The sequence below is a fragment of the Aythya fuligula genome, chromosome 3, assembly GCF_009819795.1.
Source record: "Aythya fuligula isolate bAytFul2 chromosome 3, bAytFul2.pri, whole genome shotgun sequence".
In the NCBI taxonomy this organism is placed as follows: Eukaryota; Metazoa; Chordata; class Aves; order Anseriformes; family Anatidae; genus Aythya; species Aythya fuligula.
Window position 1 is genome coordinate 61,248,383 of NC_045561.1, and position 22,288 is coordinate 61,270,670.

At 38.0% G+C, this 22,288-nt stretch overlaps 1 protein-coding gene across 1 annotated transcript in view; it reads right to left on the reverse strand.

Moving 5' to 3' along the window:
- RNGTT (RNA guanylyltransferase and 5'-phosphatase) overlaps nt 1-22,288 on the reverse strand; it is a 179,385-nt gene that overhangs the window by 135,190 nt on the left and 21,907 nt on the right. Inside the window, exons 7-8 of the mRNA XM_032184677.1 lie at nt 18,026-18,135; nt 17,114-17,215 (exon numbers count right to left, since the gene is read on the reverse strand). Of these exons, the coding sequence (XP_032040568.1) occupies nt 17,114-17,215; nt 18,026-18,135 (212 nt within the window). The remainder of the gene's footprint in view (nt 1-17,113; nt 17,216-18,025; nt 18,136-22,288) is intronic.

Genomic DNA, 22,288 nt, shown 5'->3' on the forward strand with positions numbered 1-22,288 from the left:
CATTAAATGGAAGAAATCTGGTCAAGAATGGACTGACAACTCACAAGTCTTCTATGAGTAGCTGATAACTGAAAGTGTACAAAAAAAAAAAAAAAAAAGCAAATGAGCTACATAACCACGCCAAGGTTTTGGTTAAATTGAGTTTATTAATTAATGAGATTTTCTATTTTTATTATTTAAATTAAAAGGTGTAAGTTCACATGTTTAACATCAGGCTTCACGTTTTCTCCAAGCACACTTCAAGCCTTCTTGGAGAAATCTTGTAGACTGCTGATCATTTCTGAACACACCTGGATGTGTCCTGACAGCTGATATTTGAAGAAGGTAATTAAGGTATTAGCCTTACCAGCACGCACACCAGAAGGCAGAGTAAGCCCCTTGGCAGCACCACATTGGCAAAGAAAGAATAACATCCATTTCTCAAATACGTTCAATAGGAACTAACATGGCATATAGGAGCTTAACCACCATGTATTGTATTGCATACTGTGAACACTACTTGCAATTACAGCTGTACACTTATTACTAATTATCTCCATTGTGTGAGCACCCAAAAAGCTCCAATTAGGAAGGAGGCCCCATTGTATGAGATTCCCTGCAAGTACACAAGATGACACGGTCCTGTACCAGACAGCTCAGTACGAATTTAAAGCAAGGCAAGTGAATAAAAGAAAAAGACGGGAGCACCAATACAAGAGTAAAGACAGAACTGGTCATTTACCTTCGGTAACTTTACGTAAAACTGGAGAATCGTGTCTGAATGACAAACATCACCTCTCCAAACTGCCAATCTACCCACTACAAACCAACCAATTTTCATTGCAGCCAAAGTTTTAACAAGTGAGTTAAAGAAAAAAGGGTCACAGTGTCCACGCTGGTTAATCTCACCAGCAGGTAAGGTATCTACACTCATAGAAATCATACAATCTAAAGTTTCATTAAAACCTTTTTTTTTTTCCCCACTCGTTTCTGGTCCTGAGGCAAGGCTCATTACTAATTCTAATGAGACATTAGTAGTAACAAGATGATTCAAGAAAATAGGATGACAATTTCATAGGAAAAGAATTACACCTCTTGGCATTAGACAGGCAGATCTCCAAAGCACTTACTAGCGTATAATAACTTCAATCTTTAAAGAACGTTAACCACCAAACATCACCCTGAGAAGTTCTCTTCAGAAATCAATTATTTCTAGCACGCCCAAGTAAAGGCAACTGTTTCAAAGGCCCAAGTTTGCCTTCACATATCTTCTTTATGCAGTCCACATCAGTTGGGCACAAAATACGTGTTGGAGGAACTATTTTATCAAAATTCCATTTTCAGTTTTTGTTGTGGTGGTGGTTTTCACTCAGCTCAATGGCTGACTCAAGCTGTATTGAAAATAAGTTTAAAAACTCATTTTTCTACTTCATATAGATGTTTTTTTTCACCATTAAATTTTAAAGTACCCCTCAGGGAAAATATTCTTTGAGCCAAAATACGGCAAATTACTTCGTTTCCCCTTGACCTACAATCAGGAATGAGCAGGATCACATCTCCCAAGCTCCAAACCCAACACTGCATTCACCAGAGCGTGCAGCCTCATTCCTCTTTCCCAGCCGATTAGCACCAACAAATTTGGCTCTGAAAATACTCAACACAGACCCTGACATTCAGCATTGCATTTGTACATATATATTTATGGCTAAATCGGTTTCCTAGATGTTCAAAGGAGCTTTGCCACTGACATCATCTTACCGTACGCCCTACCTATGTTCCAATTCTCTCTCCCAACCAAAATCCCAGCAACTACTCTATCGCTAAGGCAATCCATGTTAATTTTGTACTACCCTGAAGGAGTTCTGAAACCTTAAGAACATTAAAACACATAACACAAAATTTGAGACCTCTTCTCAAAATTTGAGACCTTTCTCAAAATTTGAGACCTCTTCTAACACACACACAAAAAAAATAATCTGAAACAAAACAAAACAAAACACCCTACATATAGCAAATGGATTAGTAATAATTTTTAAAGGAGGCTTAAAAACGCAGCTCATACAGGAGCTTTCTTTGTCCCACAGTATTTCTTTAGATGGGCTATATCACTGTTTATTAATTATTTTGACAGGGCATTGACGATGCTTTCTTTTTTTCCCCCTTAAATATACTTGTGTCTGTACTGCACATTAAAGAAGGAAAAGCTCAAGGAATTCCATCGTCTGCTCTTAAGTGCAAAAGCACGGCAGCTCTTCATTCCCATGGGAGTTCATTACACAGGCTAAAACTCAGCTTTGGGAAAGCTTAGTCCTCCCACACAAACAAGCCATACCCACCTCAGAATAGCAATTAGTATCGCTAACGTGTTGGCTGACGCACAGGCAACAACAAAGCGCTGTTGTATGCATCATTTTTCATTTCTTAATTTCCTTTTATGACTGGCAACACTTCAAAATCATGAGTGTGCTGCCGCTCCTTAGATACATCACCTAGGATGAGGCCACGCCATTCAAGCACTTTACTTAGGATCCTGCCACCCCTTTCTGACAAGACAGCATCAACCGCTGGCCAGACGCATCAGATGCTGTAGAAAGGGCCAGGAGAATGAAAATAAATCGGTGTCCTTTATCCACCAACACTAGGAGATTGTCTATCTGTGTCACTAAGCTGTTTCAGTTCCACGTCCTGGCCTCAATCCAGATTGTGCTGGGACCAGAGTAACAGTCTAAATTAGATGAGTTTGTCGTTGGCCTGTGGCAGATGGAGCAATACACCCTAAAGCCCCAAGAAACGGGGAAGGCGCAGCTTGCTTCCTTCTTACATTAATTGCTGCTGGCAATGGTCACCGCTTCTGACTGGCTCCTGAAGGATGACAAAACCTGGACACAGGGACACTAACAGAGGAAGTTCTGGGAAGATTCAGAATATTATTTCCATTGTGCAAACAAAAGGAAAACAGTAACTTTCTAATTAGCACACTAGCAGCTATGTCACAAATACCATTTTCATGTTCATACTCACACTTGCGTTTGTGCAAGCAAATAGTGTACCTGACAGCATGAAGCAGCTACACGTAAGCAGCTGTGGCATTACGTACCTGACGTGGTAATCCAAATTCTGAAGGAAAATAAAAAAAAGTAGAAAACTACACACAGGCCCCCTGGGAGTTAGACTGCTCTGAACATACCAACGCTTCCTATTTCTCTCAAATACTTCTAGGTTAAGTTCTATTATCAACTCTTCTCGCAATATTTTAACCAAAAACTAAGTAGCTTCTGACTGACAGTAACTTCCAATTAACAGCCTCCAGCTCCAGTATTTTGTATTCACGACCTTGCATTTTCTGCAACTAAATATCCTTCCACTTTATTATTTTGCTCCTCAGTGTCTTCAGTGACTTGCCTCTTTATTTGTTTGTCAGAACATATTTGGTTTCTGTTTCAAAAATTATCTTATTAAGAACATAAAACCGGTCCCAACACCTGATATTCAGGACCTCCACTTATGGCTTTCCATATATTTTCTTCCAAGACCTCCCACTGCCATTTTCTTTCAACCCATTCAACCCATTCTTGACCTGTCCTGCAATTAGAGCAAACTTCATTAGATCCAGTCTCTGTAATAAATCAAAAATTTCGTCAAGGTTCATAGGCATGAGATCTGACACTATTCCTTCCTTAAGAAGAATAATTAAAAAAAAAAAAAAAAAATCATTTACATGGCATATGAACTGCAACTTAAATGAATGCACTCAGAAGAAATGAAGCTCCTCTCTACTGGAGACTGAATTCCTCCCTCCTCCTGACCCCTTTAATTAGTTCCCTTCATTTATCCAAATCTGTCAATCTAGAAAGAAATATTACCGACCTACTGTTACCTTTCATTGCATCCACAATGCTTTAAATTTAAAGCAAAGCCTTTTCATCAATGAACCAAACTTACCCTCTACAATCAAGATTTTATTTTTTTTTAATTTTCTCAATATTAAAATACTGCCTTATATGCTGCTACTTAGTAAATAAACATCTCTCTCAATACAACCAGAAGCACCTCTACTTGTCAATAAATAAATTCTTCTCCAACTAATCCCGGAAAGAGAAGGTGGAATTCAGCTTCTGATTAAGTTTCCTAGTTGTAAGGTGTCTACTTCAGGGTGACATTAACAGCTCCCTAGGCTTCAATAATTGTGTTGCCTAACCTCTTACTACATCAGTGGAGATCTAGACACACAACTGGCATTAGATACTAAAGCGTGCTTACACAACAATTCTAGTTAAGATGAGTATCTGAAGCAGATTCACAGTTACTCAGAAATTTATCTTAACAATCCCGTAGTGATTTTCTAAAAACACAGATTCCATACTATTTTTCTATCCTTCAGCCATTAAGAAAACGTGTTAACCCTCAGACTTTATTTTGCATCTTTCCTAAATAATGAATGCTTTCTAACACTCACGATAGTCAAGAAAGTTACCCTAGCTTATCTGCTATGCCAATATGCAATATCATGATAATTTTGAAGTTTCCCAACATCCAGCTTTATGTTCGGAATCACTCATCCAAGCTATTCCATCTCACTACCCTGACCTGATGCTTGTAAGGAAAATAAAAAAATCTCGTCTTACTGATCACCTCATATTACAATCAAAGTGCTATGCCTAATTTTGCTTATTTGAGACCACAAAACCTCTTGAAGTTGGTATTCCCCTGAATATATACACTTTGTGCAAGTTACCACTACAGAATAACAGACATCTGACAGCTTATACAAGTTACTGTTCCTCATAACCTTTACTATTTGTTGGTCCCCTCCACCGTTACCTCACTCAATACTATTTCCTTTTTCTCCTCATGCCTCCCACCACTCTCCTTCCAACTCTGAATGCAAGTTTCCCTTTTTGTTTGCTCTCCTTGACAACTCAGGGTCCAGAGGAGATGCTTTATGGCCATTAAGACATCATGCAAAGCGAAGCAGTCAATCTGCAGATTGCACCACTTACTACAGAAATCTTCATAACGCCCCAAACTACGATAACAATGCAGGTTTCAATATCCAAAAGGTACGGAGACACAGGCAGGAAGAGACAGCCAAGACCACACACTCTCCCTTACAAGCTTTTAAATTAACTCTGCTGGCTGAGAAAGCCGATACAGCAGCCACATCTTAGAGGTCAGCAAGACCACAGAAAGACACCTGCAGCCAAAGAACAGCAAACAAATCATCAGGTCACACAACTAAGAGCACAATGCATAACACAGAAATAAATAATCTTGCATCGTTACACAGTTTGCTAGCACCCCCTCACCTGGAATAGCATGTGCACCAGCATTATCAGGGAAGTCAGGTTTTGTATAAAGGGGGAGCTAATGGTAATACCATGGAGCACAGGAACATGCAGAAGTGTGGAAGCTGCTATTTTTTCTCCTAATAAAGTATCATAACTTAAACTGAGTTCAAACTTCAGTTTTTCCTGTTCTATAAATCAAGGATAAAGATGCCTTTAATTAATTTAACAGATGGCAAATTAAAAACCAATGCAAAACTATATTTTCTATCTGAAGTATTATTAGATTGTGAAACTCTGCGACAGCGCTGTTAAAACCAAGAATTTAGCAAGGTCAAAAAAAGACTATCCAGTTACAGCATTTTTCTTGACAGCCTTCCAGGGTTTTAATTAAGTTAAAGACACAAAAAATCCACGACACTATTTCTTAAAGGATATTAAACCTTATGGGTTAAATTTGAAGTTAGCATCTTGTTATCATGATTTGACCTACCACAAAGGCTAAGTTTATTTATAACTAATATATAACGAACTCCAAGAATTCTTCAATAAGAAGTATCTGGTGTTGAAAACAAAAGAACTGTTAGCTGGTTAGAAACTGTGTGAACCAGTAACAACTTGTATACTAGCAGATTTATTTTAAAGAGTAGATTTTCTATGCTTCACCCAAACTTTAATGAAGGTAAGCGGTCAGGTATTAAAGTAAAGTACATCTTTACATTAGATGGAAGAACAGTATTGGCAAACAACTGTACAGCATAACATTCTGATTACTTTCCTAAAAAGTTGTCATTTGTTTGAATGATCTCATAACATAAGCTTGACTGAACTGATGAATTCTCTCAAAAATGAATTCTATTACTTATTGCAAATATTCAGCTTAAAGCTTGATTGAATTTGTTTGACTGCATTCCTCCTCCACAATTTTCAGACTGAAAATATCTTGTAGATTTAAAGGGGAATTCACGCCTGAAGCAAAGGAGCAAAAAGCTCAAAAAATGCAGAGCAGCAGCTACGCAGAGGTATTTAAAAACAAAACCAAACCAAACCTTGGTATCAGATGACAAATAATTACACTCCACCCTTCCCCAAGCAAGAGAACCCTGTTTCTCATGGAAGTCCACTATGTAACAGGCAAGAAAAGCGTATACAGCTTTGAAAGAGGAAGTTCCCTTAACTTTGATTTGATTTATGCCAGAATATATGCTGGGTTGATTCTGTCTACATCACAGGCACCAGCCACAGAAGAGTACAACTGTCAGCTGTGCTCACAGATTAGAAGACTAGCTCCAAGGGAAAACGCTGCCCTAGATATTTGTATAGGCACACTCTACAGACTCTGCTATCATTCTTCCCTGAATAAACTTAATCCATTACACTTGATGAAATGTGCCCGTAACGCTCCCAAGAGAACCAGCAGCACAGGACACGCTGTTCCACCCTCAAAAGCGGTCTATGAGGAAGAAAAAATTAATAAATAAATCATTAATCACTGGTATTCATGGCTTGAACATCAGGTACAAAAGGAGGCACACCATTTATCTCGATCTAATTAGAATATTCCAGGACTACAGTTGAATACTTTAAGATTAGTATTCATAGCACAAGCTCCATAATACGCATTTTCATACATTAACTCTTTATAAATAAACAAAAGAGCTTGCTTAAAAAGACAATCTGTTCAAATATTCCAATAGTTTTATAGGAATAATTAGTTAAGCAGTACTTTTCAAAGCGCTCAGAATTCTGAGCATAAAAACTTGCCCCAGAACTGTGAAACATCAAGTCTGGTGCTTCAAAAAATGAACTTTTAATTGGCATGGTTTCACATCAAAGCACTCTTTAACCATCTAAGAAAGGGACACAGCAGCAACAGCTTCTATCTGTGGTTTGTCTTCGGGGTCATGACTCTGTTTTAGGCACATATAAATGAGACCACGACCTAGAGCAAGAAGGCATTCTTCAGCCATTTGAGTCAGTCTGGATCCAAAGTGGGGATGATACGACCTGTCGTACCTATTATTTCTATATATTGATTCAATGATTTAAAAAGACAGACTTCAGGAGGTAGAGAAGCAAAAAAAAATAAAAACAATGACACCCACACCAAATGAACCATTAAGATTTAAAAAAACACAGCTATTTCGACCTAGTCCAACAAGCACAAAACTGCTCGATCTGGACTATAATACGTATCACTATTTAAAATAATACTTTCTTGTGCAAACTTAAGAGTAACAATACTTCGACACATTGGTCCCAGATAGTATATTAGTCTAACACCTTATGACACTGCACTCCCCAGTTATCTGGGACTCCCCTTAGACTGGCTGCTGAAATTTGACAAATCCTGTTTTGCTGCAAGACCGCCAGAAAGTCTAAGCATGCTCTCACTCAATGGGTAAAAAGCAAGAAAAGACCAACACCAACAACACGTCAACTGGTGGAGATCACCAAGGCAACCTTGTGATGGATCTCCTTCACTTCAAACCACCTTGAGCTAGAATGTCTTACCTTGACACACCGGACACACTAAATATGGGTAAAGTGCCCCTAATCAGACCTCATCCAAGCTGGGCTTTGTTTTGTTTCCCCCTCCACTCTCAAAATAAAAACTCAAGTAAGGATTGCTATTTTCATAATTTCTAACACTATGAAAAACAGGCTTACACCAACCTTGTAATCCTAAGATTATTGCTCAACAAGACTACAAGAGAGAATTTTTAAGATGTATCAGCTACTACAAACCCATCTTTCTAGTCCTAAAACACATCTTACCTGCTCCCTACTCCCCATCTTCTTTTCCTCTCCTACCTAAGTACACAATATGAATTAGGCATCTGCTTTTTCAGAAAATTAAGAGGAATGCCATTTACCATGCTGTAACTTCTTTCTATCAACCATGAGAAAGGCAGCTAATACCATTGTCTATCCTAAAAAAGCACAAATCAAGTAGGTGCAAACTTTAAAAAAGCCTCACTTTGTAATACAGAACCATGTATGTGATTTCTCTATACACTTGGGGAAGCTTGACATTATGGTATCATTACACACTTAAAAGCTCAACTGCAGGTGTTCAACAACTGATTAGTACTATAGTGCTCAAAAGCTATTTACAGCATTCAACCTTGTTTGGAGGGGGGGAAAAAAGCTTTAGTACAACTATTTGTATAAATTTCACAACTTTAGTTTTCCATCCAGAATATATGCAATCTCCATTTAAGTATATTCTTCAAAATAAACTCACATGGATTCTTGACTCATCCTAAATCAAAGTTCTTCCAAATTTTAAGAAAATTGTAAGTTCCTCCAGATCTGTAAGAAGCAGAACTACAGAACTAGTTTAAAAATGAGCAAGTTAAAATTAACTAGCTCCGTAAGAGAAAACAATTATAAAGGAGGATCACTAGGGGCTATACCATAGTAAATAAACTACTTCCCTCCCAAAGACTGCTAAGCATGCTACTTAAAAGCATGCTACTTAAAAAGGTAGCATGCAACAAAATAGTGCAGAGTTAGGAATAAGGGAATAGCAAGTAAGGTTTCTGGTGCAAATCTTCTCTTTAAATACCCCATTTTGACAAAGTTCCAATAGTGTAATAGAAAATTTACGCCTTACCATTACTGCTTTATTCAATACTCAATAAAAATAAGTGTCTGATCAACAACTGTCCCCCACCCACACAATGTATAACTAGCATTCAAGAGCTGAGGCTCTGCCCATTGCTGACAGTTCCATAAACAGACATGAATAGAGCTTATTTAACGTGGAATCAAACCACTTGAGTTAAGCCCACTTGTTCAGAAAGACTGTCACTCCCATAATAAATTCATTTGGACAGTAAAAGTCTGTTTAATGCAGATCCAAACCCAAAGCCCCCAACACTTCTGTCTTTCAAGATTTCAGACGGTAAAAAAATGCCCCAGCAAAGGAAGGGATACACAGCATTTCCGATCAAGGTGAAAAATTGATAAATATCTGAGGTATATATATAATTTTTAAGATAATTGAGGACAGGAAAGGAAAAGAAGGTATGGTTTAAAAATGCCCAGGTAATTCTAGTGTGGTTTCTCCACCCCATCACATCCTTAAGAGGCAAATGCTCCTTCCTGACCCCAGGACTGGACACATGTACAACAATGAACACGATGAAACAAGACATACAAAATATAGCTTAAAATAATTCCTTATTTGCTAGCCATCTAGGACCAGAAAGTAAGGCCCCCTTGAGAAAAGCCGACTCATAAATGCTTTTCAGGGATGAACAGCCCTAAACCCTCCTCTTAGCAGCATTTCTGAAGCCATCTGGCAAATCTCAGCAGCCTACTTTTTTCTCTTCCTCCTGTACATTGGGAAAAAAATTCACTAACATTTGTGTAAGACTCCAATTCAGGCATTTTCCACCACTGGCCATAAACCTCCATCCCCATAAGAATCTGCTCATGTCATTTGTACAGATCTGAAAACTAATCTATGTCTCCTTCTCTGGAGATATTCAAAACCTGTTTGGATGTGATCCTATGCAACGTGGTCCAGGTAACCTTGCTTATCAGGAGGGTTGGACTAGATGATCTCCAGAGGTCCCTTGCAACCTCAACCACTCTGTGACTCTCTCATTCCCAGAGTCTCCTTCCAGTTCAACTCCACCTTAATATCTTCTCTCTCATGAGACAATCTTCCTGTTCTCCAGGCTTTCTTGCATGACAAGCTGGTCTCTCATTCTTAATAAAAAGTTCTCAGTTGCATAATTTGTTTTTTATTTGGATTAGTACTACTCTCTCATCTTCTCTGTCTTTCATTTGGGTTATTACCTCAACTTTCTCTCTTTGTCCTGCCTCTTTCATGGCTTTTCCATGAAACCATCCAGCCATGTCTTCTTTATTCTTATGTAGACAGGTGACCTTTCTTCTTCTGTGATACCTTATTTTGGCCTAGTTCATTTTACCTCCTAATTTTTAAAACGAAGTTTGTTTCTCAGGTTTCTCTGGTTTTATAGAGTTGTTCTTCAGCAAATGATCACCCTTTTGCAAGTTACTCAGACCTCAGAAGACTTCTGGCTAACTTTTCATGTTAAGAATCTGATATTTCTCAGTTATATGAGTACACTTTACCTCACTATCTAAAGGACAAAAGGATAGGAAAAGAAGAAAGTATTTAGTCGTGCAAATTCAGGGAAAAAACTTTCATCCCTGCATTCATCACCTTCTAACAACATGTGTGAAAAGATCAGCCAGTAGACATCCTTCAAGCAATGTTCACAAGTGTTTGAGGAGATTATAGCAGGAAAAACCTCAAAGTTCTTCAGAAAAAAATAAAAATTTCCTAAATTTGTACCAAAAGCATCTGGGCAGCTATCACGAGTTACATGATTATTGTGACTTATCAAGTAATAGTAACATATATGCCTTGGATTAATAAACAGTTTTAAAATTTGGCTACCAATTTTATCATACACTTAGTTTATCACACACTTAGCTGTAGTTTTAATGTATTTTCTATTACGGTACTATCAAAATGAGAATTATTTAGGCAACAGCACTTTTTCAAAAATGTAATTTGCCAATTATTTAAAAAAAAAAAAACAAAAAAAACTACTAACTTCGTAGATGTTTCTAAACATTTTGTTACAAGCCTTTTAGACAATTAGCAAGAGTTCTTATATATATTGTATGTGCTATATCTACTTCTTTGCATTTAGGTATCAGTGAGCCATCAAATTTATATGAATATTCTTCAAATAGAATAGTCTTTGGCAAGAACTACCTGTTCTGCATTTCTGCTAAATAGCTGGCTTACCGTAATTGAACAGCCATAGTACAAATAAAAAATAATAAACACAATCTGAAAACTGCATTCATACAAAGGTGAAAAATGAAAATGTGCTCCCATAAATGTAAGAAAAGAATTCATGCCCCTTAATAGTTTGCAATTTGTTCAGGTCACATTTTACCATGACAAAACCTAGTCCTCTTTGACTGTATTAATCTGAATTATTCTATAGACATTTTAAAGCTTTTTATTCTTCTTGATGGGAATGGTCTTTTTTTTCCCCAAAACTGGTGTCTCATTACTCCACCAACCCTACTCCTGCCTGAACATTCAGCCCCACTCATTAGAACAAACATCTGCTACAAACATTATTAATGAGATACGTATCAAGGGATAGAGCAAGCCGCTAACCACCTGGGCTAATCACTTTACAGTACGAAGTTGCTAACACTGAGTCATACAGTACGCCTTGAACATACTGTAACAATTAGCTTATTCAGTCAGCGACTAATATTTCAGCAAGCCCAGCCCTAGAAAATTGGATGCATTTGTAAAGCTATCCATACCTGGTAGCTATTGCTAATATAAAACATATATTTCATATTAAAAAGCCCAAAGGCATCATTTTAGCAGTGGAAAATTTGTCCTTTTGATTTCGGTGCCTCATGAATAGATTAGCATAAAAATGATTTTTAAGACACTAGAGGTTTGACAACTGTTCCGGGAAATATACAGAACAGAGCTCACGCCAAACCAGGCAAAATAACTGCAAACTTAAGTACATTTGTAATAATAATACAATACGATTTTGGAAATGTTTTTCCCCAAAACAGAATGGCTTCCATATAAAATTTACAGGCAAAGAACTGGCACACAGGAAGTATTTTTCCAAAGACAGACGATGCTAAGTGAACTTCAAGGGCCTTTTATCTCAAAGATCACTTTTCTAAACCTGAGATGAACAGGTACAGATGCCAACACACAGACATTTATAAACAAGCTTGCTAAGTTCTTTGCTGATGACATCTAGCCAGCTCAGTGAAGGAAACACTGAGTGATTATTCTGCAGATCAGCCGTCAAGTGTCTAGTGTAGGCCTGGCTGAATCGCCCTGTAGAAGGCACTGGCTCCAACAGGAGTTCGGTGTCTCCCAGGCCCACCTGTAGACACCTACCTTTGGATGTCTTCTCCATGCCGAACTGTACTGGTGCTCTGTGGAGCACTGGGAAACACATCACAGGCCTCCCAGGTAGACATAGGAGAACATGAGTTGAGAGCACAAGAGCCTACCGTGCTATACACCAGGACTTTCTCATGTGCTTCTGGGCATCCGTGGAGGCAAGACAGCCCTGAAATACCTTCTGTCCTTATTCAGTTTAGAAACATATAAAATAAGTGTGCTGCACTGTCATTTACCAGAGTGTCTTTGTAACACGTTCTGTGGGTATATACTGCATGCTCCTACAGACAGTATTCAGGACTGTTTGAGAGAACAAAACTGAAAAACCACCCTGGGCTGGCAAGGAGAAGTAATTTATCCACACTGCATTCCCCTTTGGACTGAACACGTTGGTTTGCTCCAGAAGGTAACGTGCAGCAAGAACAAGGCACGTGCCTTGGTGGTGCTCATGGAAGGGCTCTGGAAGCGAGGCACTGAACAAGCAAGACCACTGGTGTGGACACATCCACTGCAAATCAGGACACAGCAAGCAAGGATAAGCCCAAAGATTTTGAACCTGGGGGTCCATCAGAATAGAGGAAGATGAGTTTTGACAAAAAAAAAAAAAAAAAAAAAAAAAAAAAAAAAAAAAACTCATAACTCATGCATTTACATAAGTGCATAAGTTAGTGCTCCAGTAAATTTCACCAAAACATTTTATAGAATCACTGTCAAATAATTTAATTGGTTGAATCACATTATCTAGTCAGTGCAAGACGATAAATAATGCTCTTTTGGTTAGGGAAATACTTCTTTTATTTTTTTATTTTTTTTAAATTTTTTTATTATGGGTAGAAAAATATAGCAATACTAAGAAAACAAGAACATTCAGCTCCAGTTGAAATCAATAGGAATAAGAGATGCCTTTGGAGAAAAATGTAAGTCCTCAATGAAATTACTGGTACTATATGCCAGTTAAGGCAATCTACAAATAAGGCTTTCAGCTTTGAAACCTCTAGAGAAAACTACTGCTGAAGGAATAAAATGCAAATATTTAACAATGGTGAAATATAAGAAGTTTGGCCAGGCTGAGCAAATACTGTTATTAACCCTTATGAGAGAGTTTTATTCAAGTGAGAAAGCATAGAATAAAGTTGTTAGTTAAGTACCTACTTTTCTGTACGTCCAGCCAGCCTGATGAAACAGCAGTACTCTTTAAACCAAAAAGACAGACAAAACCACAACGAAAACAACTATATAAGCAAAATAACATTGCAATATCCAGCTTAGGCTGCTGTATCTGTCACGCATTTAACAGAATATGTTCAGAGATGTGTGACAACAGGGGTTTCATTTCCAGATAAAGTGAGTAAGGTATCTGTAAATGGATCTCCAGTAACTCATGTCTTAATATTAAATGCAGGAAGGTCATGTCTGTCAACACAAACATTCAGAATAATTAATGAAAATCTGTTTAATTACACAGGGAGCCTGGACCACTGAAGAACAACAAAATAATTAGAAGCACATCCAGTGTAAAAATTGCCAGTCATTTTTCATTGTTCATTAGCGTGGCTATCACACACACTGCCTACATGACCAAATAACAGCTCAGGTTTTTGTCTTTAATCTCTTTCATAACATTCCTTCAGCTGAATTTCATTAACACTGGATCTGCGTAGCACCAATTTCTTCTCTGAGCATACCTATCTTCTCCATAACTGTGCTTTATTTGTATTATATAACTGAGCAGTTTCCTCAGTTTTATTCTTAATTATTAATCCTGAATTTTAAAAATGCGGGATAAAACACCCCGAATATTTAAAATTCCTCTAAGAAAGTATATACACACACTTTAATTTCCTTCATGACAGTCAGTCCTTGTGGTGCACTATTTCATAGATAATTACTCCACTATTTGCAATGAATGCACCCTGTACATTTGAGTAAGAATTAAAGAATACTCCCTAAATCTTCACTTTTCCCAATGAATACAACATGCCAAAGGCTTTTCATATTGAAAATAAAGAAAGAGAAATGTGAAAAACAGCTTACAATCCTCTATCTTACTATTTGTTGTAAATTGTACCAAACTGCATCAGTCAATGACCCATAGTTTTTACCAGATTATTCTTCAGTTGCAATGCACACGAGACATTGCAGATGAAACATTTTTCCCCTTTAATATCAAATAGCCTTCAGTAAAAAAATTATTAAAAAAAAAAAAAAAAAAAACTTTTTTTGGTGTTACTATTTCTAGAAGCAACAGGCTTAGATTATTTGAAAACAATTCCACAAAATATCCTTAACACATACAAAAATACTAGTGTAAATCAATCCCTAAAACAAAGGCTTCCTTAAGGAGCAAGATGTCAAAAAGACAAGGGCTACCAATCCCAATATCTGAGCTGCACGGGACATTAATACTTTGCAAACATTTTCATAGTTTTAGAAGTTAACTTCATGGATAGTATATCTGGAATGTGGATTAAAAGCATAATAAATGCAAAGACTCCCATCTGGCTCTTTGCATGGTCAATTTAAGTTGGCTGAGTTTATTTGTTTAGGCTCAACAGCATCTGAATGCACGGTACTGCTCTGAGAATAAGCCTGGGTCTCCCAACACGATGTTTCTGTAACCCAGCTCTCTCCAAATGCCTGCATCACATTAACGTTGGCCAACTGTGTGCACAAACATTTGGGTGATAAGGCCAGCATTCCCACCTTTTTCTTAAGGCTTGGATGTCATACTGAGTGGGAGCTTACTTTGTGTTTTCACATCATGCTCTGCCCAAGCTAATAAACCCTTGAAGTAAAAACAACACAGCTGAGAGGCATCCGAGGGGCCTTTTTAGTGGAAGATGGCTTAGTTCTGGCTGAGCTGTGCTGAATCCTGACTGACGCCGCGTGGAACCACTTGGTAGTTCTCATAAGATATCCAATTCCCCACATTTTCCAGACTTTTCATTACCTAGGCTATTCCATTCTACGACTGAAGACACCAAACCTAACAAAACAGCAAACACAGGGAAAATCTTTTGAAGACATCCTACATCATTTGCTGATTTGGTACTAAAACTTTGCTTTGTTGTGTCAGCACACGGAAAGGAGCATGACTTCCATTACAAAGTGCTGAAGCAAAACTTTTTGCCTTTATCTATATACAAAACCAGTTTGAAAACAAGAACTCTCATCTCCTCACATCTCATCCATACAACTGATGCCTTCTAACTTGTGTTCGTGTGGAGATTGGTCTCCCGTGATAGTCTAAAACACTGGGCACAAATAAGCCCAAGAGTCCTCCTCTTACCACATGTACGTTCACTGTAATTGTGCTGTTTCTGATCAAGTCAAAGCAGGTTGAAAATCTATTCATTTGCTTTAAGTGAATACAAATTAAAGTCATTCCACTTAGTACAGATTACAATTGCTTAAGTACTACTGTATGTAAAGAACATATTTCAGAAGTCAAGATCGAACTGTTGAAAATATAATTATTTTCAACAATTTTGTTGAAATTTTGTGTGATGCATCACACAATTCAAGTTCTTCCTGTTAGTGAGACACTACTGAATAAGACATTCCTGCGAGATGCTATTGAATATGATATAAGAAGTATTGTTACCAACTACCTTAAGAGAGTGCTCACAACAAAATAGAAGACCATGATCTAAATGCTACAAGTGGCATAGGTCAAGACCATTTCCATTAATACCTAGGATTCTTGATTTTAGTTTTGAAACCAGAAATACTGAAGAAAAAAGGTTAGAGCATCACTCCCCAATGGTTATGTTTCCAGTCATCCAAGGCCTCAAGAAAATAGCTGTAATTTCAGAAATGTTCCAAATTATTAAAAACATTCAGTCCTACAAAAATAATCTCAATTTTGGAATTTAAGAATTTGACTCAATGAAGATTTGCTTATACGAAGAGCCACAGTACCTTTTTGCAAGAGTAGATGAACAACAGTGTACCTAACTTTTGGGGGTTTATTTCCATGTGACTAAGAAATACTTTCTACACCTCATCCAAACTGTTGGGGGTAGAGGGAAGACCCTGTGTGACACAGCTCTTTCATACAAGTCTGAAAGCAACAAAAGGATACCACACAGATGATGTTCAAATCAGAATCTCACAAAACTAGTCACCTTGAGAACGTAGCCTGGGGACTGCACCACAGAAAATGTTCTAGTCATGCTGGAGTTAGCTAACGCTCAATGCATTTGTTAAAACATTTCAACCATCAACTGACCCATGCTAGTTACAGCAATCAATGAACGAACAGCTGGCACAGCCTCTCTCTTCATACTTCTTACAAAGCTGTTAAGGGATTTTGATCAGGACCATTAAGTTTTGTTAATATCAATAATTCAAGTAAGCACTGAAATACTACGACTGCAAAACAGGCAATTGCAGTTGTAGAAGTTATCAAGTAGGAAAAGTTGCAAGTGACATAAAAGTGTTTGTCATTCTGTACTCGGTAACGTATGGAGTTTCTTCTACCCTGAAATGCTAACATGAGAAAAAAGGAGAAATTAGATATAAGGATCCCTGGAGGTGTTCGAGGCCAGATTGGATGGGGCCATGGGCAACATGACCTAGGGGGTGGCATCCCTCCCCAGAGCAAGGGGGTTGGAACTAGATGGTCTTTAAGGTGCCTTCCCATCAAAGCCATTCTATGATTCTCTGATAAGGATGCATTTCAAACCAGAAATCCTAGCATCAAACAGATTCGACACATCATCTGATCAGGTTGTAGTGTTACAGAAAAAAAAAATGGACCCCTTCGCACGAACCAAAACTACAAGTTTGAATAAAGGATCACAGCACTGTACATGCAAATACACTTTTCTGGGAACGTACAAACCATCCATCCAACTTACGAGGTGGTGGGTTTTTTTTCCATTTAAAATGAGCTTACCGTGTGCCGTCTGCTTTCCAGCTAACTTTGTATGGCTTCTGCTCCAAAAATTTAATATTTTGCTTGTCCATGGAAACAGGCTGTGCTCCAGGGAATCCAGAGCTAAAAAGAGAAACATGTTTATTAATGTTCTGCAATAAGTAGTCACAAAAGGCAATGCATTTTTTCATCAGACTGAAGTCACACCTTGTACTAGACTTGCTGCAAGGTTAACTTGGCAGTTAGAACATCTTCCCCAACAAGGTATTTTGGGAGAAGAACCAAATGTTTTTCTGATAAGAACAAAGGTATTTGTTCATGACAAAACAATGAATTATGTAGAACTTCGAAGTTCTAATTTTAGATGAAGAGAGGTTTGAATTCAAAACTAGAAGCACTGGAAAAACTGTAAGCTTCAGAAAGTTAGGAAGCGCTGTTAGCAACTCCCTGGTTCTTCAGCCTCATAAAGATGAAGTTCAGAATCTGAGACATTAAAACCAAAACTCTCATTAACATTGGACATAAATCCAGGTTGGCCATAAAAATGAGTATTATACCTTACAACTGGAGTGTAATTGCAGCTGTATAAATAAATCTACTGCATGAAGAAGCACTAAATTTTACACAAATACTTGGACTAGACTACATTTTGAAATTGGATGGCAGCAATTCATCTAAAAACATTGTTATCTCAGTGTAAAAGCAATTTGAAAATCTTTTTTCTTAAAATCCACAGTTGATTGTTCTGTTTTATAGGACAATGTAAGATCCTCATTTGTTTCATTGTTAAGTTTTTTTGAACCTTTTTTTTTTGTGAAAGTCCATCTAAGAATAATCACTTTTCATTTTTAATGAGCTGTTCCCTTCTGCAAAACTAGAAATATAGCACATTTCTAGACAATAGAAATGATGAAGTTCTAAATGTTCTCATACCCTTCCCATCCACAGAACTGCTGGCACTTTTGCTGTATTCCTCCTAACTTTGGTTGCGTTGTCACCTGGGTCACACATTTAACTGTTATGCCTTCCAAGAAAATTGCACCCTAAATAAAAATATAATTAAAAAAGAATTAGTGTGTAAGCTTTCATAAAAGCATATCAGAACATGTCAATACAAGAGTCAGGTTAGTTTTGCAACACATGACCTTCACGAGCAATACCAAACTTGAAGACTCCTTCCAGTCCAGCACTAATACTCCCCAAAATACCAAGAAACATCAGTTCAACTTTGCCAATAAAACCAAATATGTGGGCCATATTATGAACACAAGATTTAAAATGAGCGGGAGGAAATGATAAGGGATAGGCACTGTAGACCTCTCAAGAAAATTCTTACATCAAGCTACAGTTCTTTTTATTTGTAATTAACATGTTTTTATTTAAACAGAAAGTACACTAGTATCAAATACGTAATTGTAAATTGGTCATAAGTAATTTGCATTAGGGATCAAATTAATAATCTTCAGTACACTTAGTATTATAATAAGGTAGCGTCGGACATATGGATGAGAATCTAGACCTAAACAGTATCGTAAGCCTGTAGAAAAATGCTGTGCTGAAAGGTCAGAAAAGTCCTTCTCACACAAGTCTTTATGACACCATTTTAAATGTGTCAAAAAAAAAATATATGGCTGGAAAATAGGTAAACTGGACACTAATGACAAAGTTGAACTATGAAGTGTTACAAAATATTTTTTAATATATAAATTGTATTTCTAGACCAACAATTCAGTGTTCTCCTCCATCCATGGAAAATAATACTAACAACAGCAGAAAAAATAGTAGGCTAATTTCTTTTATACTTTAAAGTCATGGAAACATTTTTGGACATTTTTTTTAAAGCAAATATCTCAGCAGATGAACCAATTAAGTCTTATTTTTCTCCCTTGGAATCTTTGAGATACATTTTTAATTCAATAATTAATGTTATTCAGATCTAGACTGTAATTTCAATACAAGATGCTTTAACACATGGATTTTACCTCCACTTCAGGTATCTAGCACATTACACGTTTCGAAACGTAAACTTACACTGTAGGGGGAAAAAAGTTACCAAAATGTAGAAGCTATCCTGAATGTCACAGAACAGTCTCAGTAGAGATCAATAAAAGAGCACTGGCAGTAAGAGCCAAACTCAAACAACCTTTGTGTTCCCAAAAAGGCTTGATGATGGGTGGAATAACAACAACTTCTGCACAACAGAACACAATAAGGCTGATTGTTGAGAACAACACGTTGAGAACATCACATTGAGAAACCTGCCTACCTAAACATTTCTATGGAGGTTTCAGACCGACCAGACTTATTTTGACAGCGTATCAAAATCTCAGTGCTTCTCAAAAAAGATCAAAGTATGTTTTACTTGTTGAGCTATGAATTCTGCAAATGAAGACAGAAGCATCTCCTACCTGTTCTCTAAAATACTTGCAACTTGCTTGAACAAATCTAACTCTATTACTGATGAAAGGAGCTTTTTTGCTCCCTTCCCCTTCCACACACCATTGCACTCATCTCTTCTACCCTTGAGCAAGTCTAGGAACTAAGTTGGCAAAAATAACAACATGAATTAGTAATATTCTGCCAAATTAGTATCCTAAACTAGCTCACCATAGGATGAGTCAACGCTGGAGCCAGCGCGAGGGAAGCAGAAGGAGCACAGGGAGTGAAAGGAAAGAAGAACTGGAGTTTTCAGTACAGCCTGCATTTAGTTCAGATTGGCTCGGCTGCCTCACCAAAGCATGTTCTAAGAACAGCATATCCTAAAGAAAAAAGCTAGTCCATAACCTTAACTACGTTAAGCTCCGCAGACTTCTGGTGCATCACTTATCCCGTGTTATTTCTGTTTGCAGAACGCCAGAGTGCAATGCCAGTAGGGACTGCACAGGTGAAAGCAAAAAGCAGGCAACAGCAAAGATTTAAAAAAGAATAAAGTCAAATGTGAAACCAGTGCCTGCCCTTTGAAACTCTCTCTTGCAGATTATCTGATTAAGAGAGTTATGCACATACACAACTGCTTTGGAGCTGCTAATGTCCAAATGCATAGTGTGATCAAGTGACCGTGTGACCTGAAATCAGCTGCATGCCACTTCTATGCCTGATATCCCAAGCGTGATATTGTATCACTGTAATCTTGAGAAGTTTAAAATCTCTGTATGGTGAGAAAGATAAAAAGTTCGAGTGCATTACTCCAAATTACAAAAGCATTAGCTTCGCAGCACATAGGAAGGATACACACTGATTTGGTTCCAGGTACCTTGCTTGGTTTGGTTGTTGTTTACTGTCAGGAATTTCAACTGTTTATTGATTTTAAAGACCTGACCAGGTGGAGCAGGGTCTCTTGCACAGGTGGCAGGTGTTTGATGCACACAATCATACGTATACACACATACACAATTAGGTTTTGAGGGTTGAGGAAAGGTGCAAGTCTGAAAGACTTAGGGAAACAACAGTGCTTACAATTGGACAGCCGAGCCAAGCTTGTGTGTTTTGTTTTTTCCCCACACAGGCTTCTCCATGCCTCCAGTAGGCACCTTGTAACCTCTCCCTGTATCGCTGTGGATTTTAAACAAGTAGAGACTGGGAGGAGTGAGGAGCAAAGCGCTCGAGGTCGCAGGATGGAGATGAGGTTGTGAGGTGAGGCAGTAGGAGAGTCAAGGCAGAGAATATTTCACTTGATTATTGCAGCCTACGAATATAATCAACTCAGTTACCCAGGGACCTCATCCAGATGCTAGTTTAAATTGAGCCTTAGCTGTATGGCAAGACAAGGCTTTTCCAGGGTAAGGTCAGGCCTCAAGCACACTCAGCAGCGAGGGCGCAGCAGTAGGAAAGCAAGGTGAGTCACCTGCACGTATCAATGCTTGCTTAACTCAGCACTCAGGGGTCGTGAGGAGGTTTCCTTGGAAAAGGTGCCAGAACTGTACTCATCAAGCCCTTCCCTCCACACCCCTCTGCCCATCACTTCAGCAGGAGAAGCAGCCGTGTATCACCACATCCTTGGCTCTGATTCTGAACCCTGCCTGGAGGGGTGGGTGGGTGGGCACAGCCCCAATCCTACAGCCCCTTGACCCCGGTGGCTATCACCAGGCCTGGGCAAGAGCCATCTTCAGCTACTCAGAGACTTGACAAAGTGCAAAATGCTCAAAGACAGCCCTCCAGAGGCCAAGAAACATTTCAGAGCTTATCAGAAAAAAAGAGAGCACATATCTCCTGAAAGAGGAAGGGAGAGACACTGATCAGCTTAGATTTGATTCCTAGAAACAGAGGATCACACCGCAAGAACTGCCTCTGAGCATGAACAAGCAAAAAAAACAAAGGCAACAAAATCCTACCACCTGCCCTCAATAACAAAGTGTGCAACTAATCATGTTTTCTGTGGAGTGGCAGGCTCCGCAGAATTGGGAGAAGCAGGAAACATCACTTCTGTTGAGCTTGGCTTTTGATCTCATCATGTTCTCGCAGATGTAACTCAGAAAACATGGGATTGATGAAACTTCTGTAAAACAGAAAAGCAACTTGCTTCTAAGCCAGCCTCAGAGGAGTTGTGGTTTTTTGGTTTTTGTTTTTGTTTTTTAACTAAATATGGCAAAATATTATTGAGGAGCATCTGGAGGGTCTGGTTTAGGTGTAAGAATTAATTCCACTTTCCCTAAATTTCATAATTGCATATTCTTAGTTTTGTGACTTGGTGGTGGTAGCTTTAGAAGTCAGTGCTATCCTCAGGAAGGGCAGGGGGAGTTCTCTATTCAATATAAACAAAGCCCTACACTTAAAAAGAAATAAGGAATTACACAAACACACACTGGTAGGCGATTAGTGAAAAGGACAGAGGCAGCAACAGACTAAAATGTGAATTAGTATTATTTTGTCTCTATATATTGAGATATATAAGCAGAAGCATTAGCCTTAAGACACATGAAACTAATTTCTCCCTATTAAGCACTGGGATGGCCTCAGATAGAGACTTGTGTTCAATTCTGGGCACCAATGCCTCAGAAAAATGTAGGTTAGCATGACAAAGAATGACCAGAATGGTCAGAAGTATAAAAAAAAAAAAAAAAAAGACCATAGGGAAAATGTTAACAAAGTGGTATTTAATGTGGGAAAAGAGAAGGCTGAAAGCAAACACGACACCTGTCTTTAAGTGTATAAAATGCTGCTGTGAAAAATAAAAAAATAAAATAAATAATAAATAAT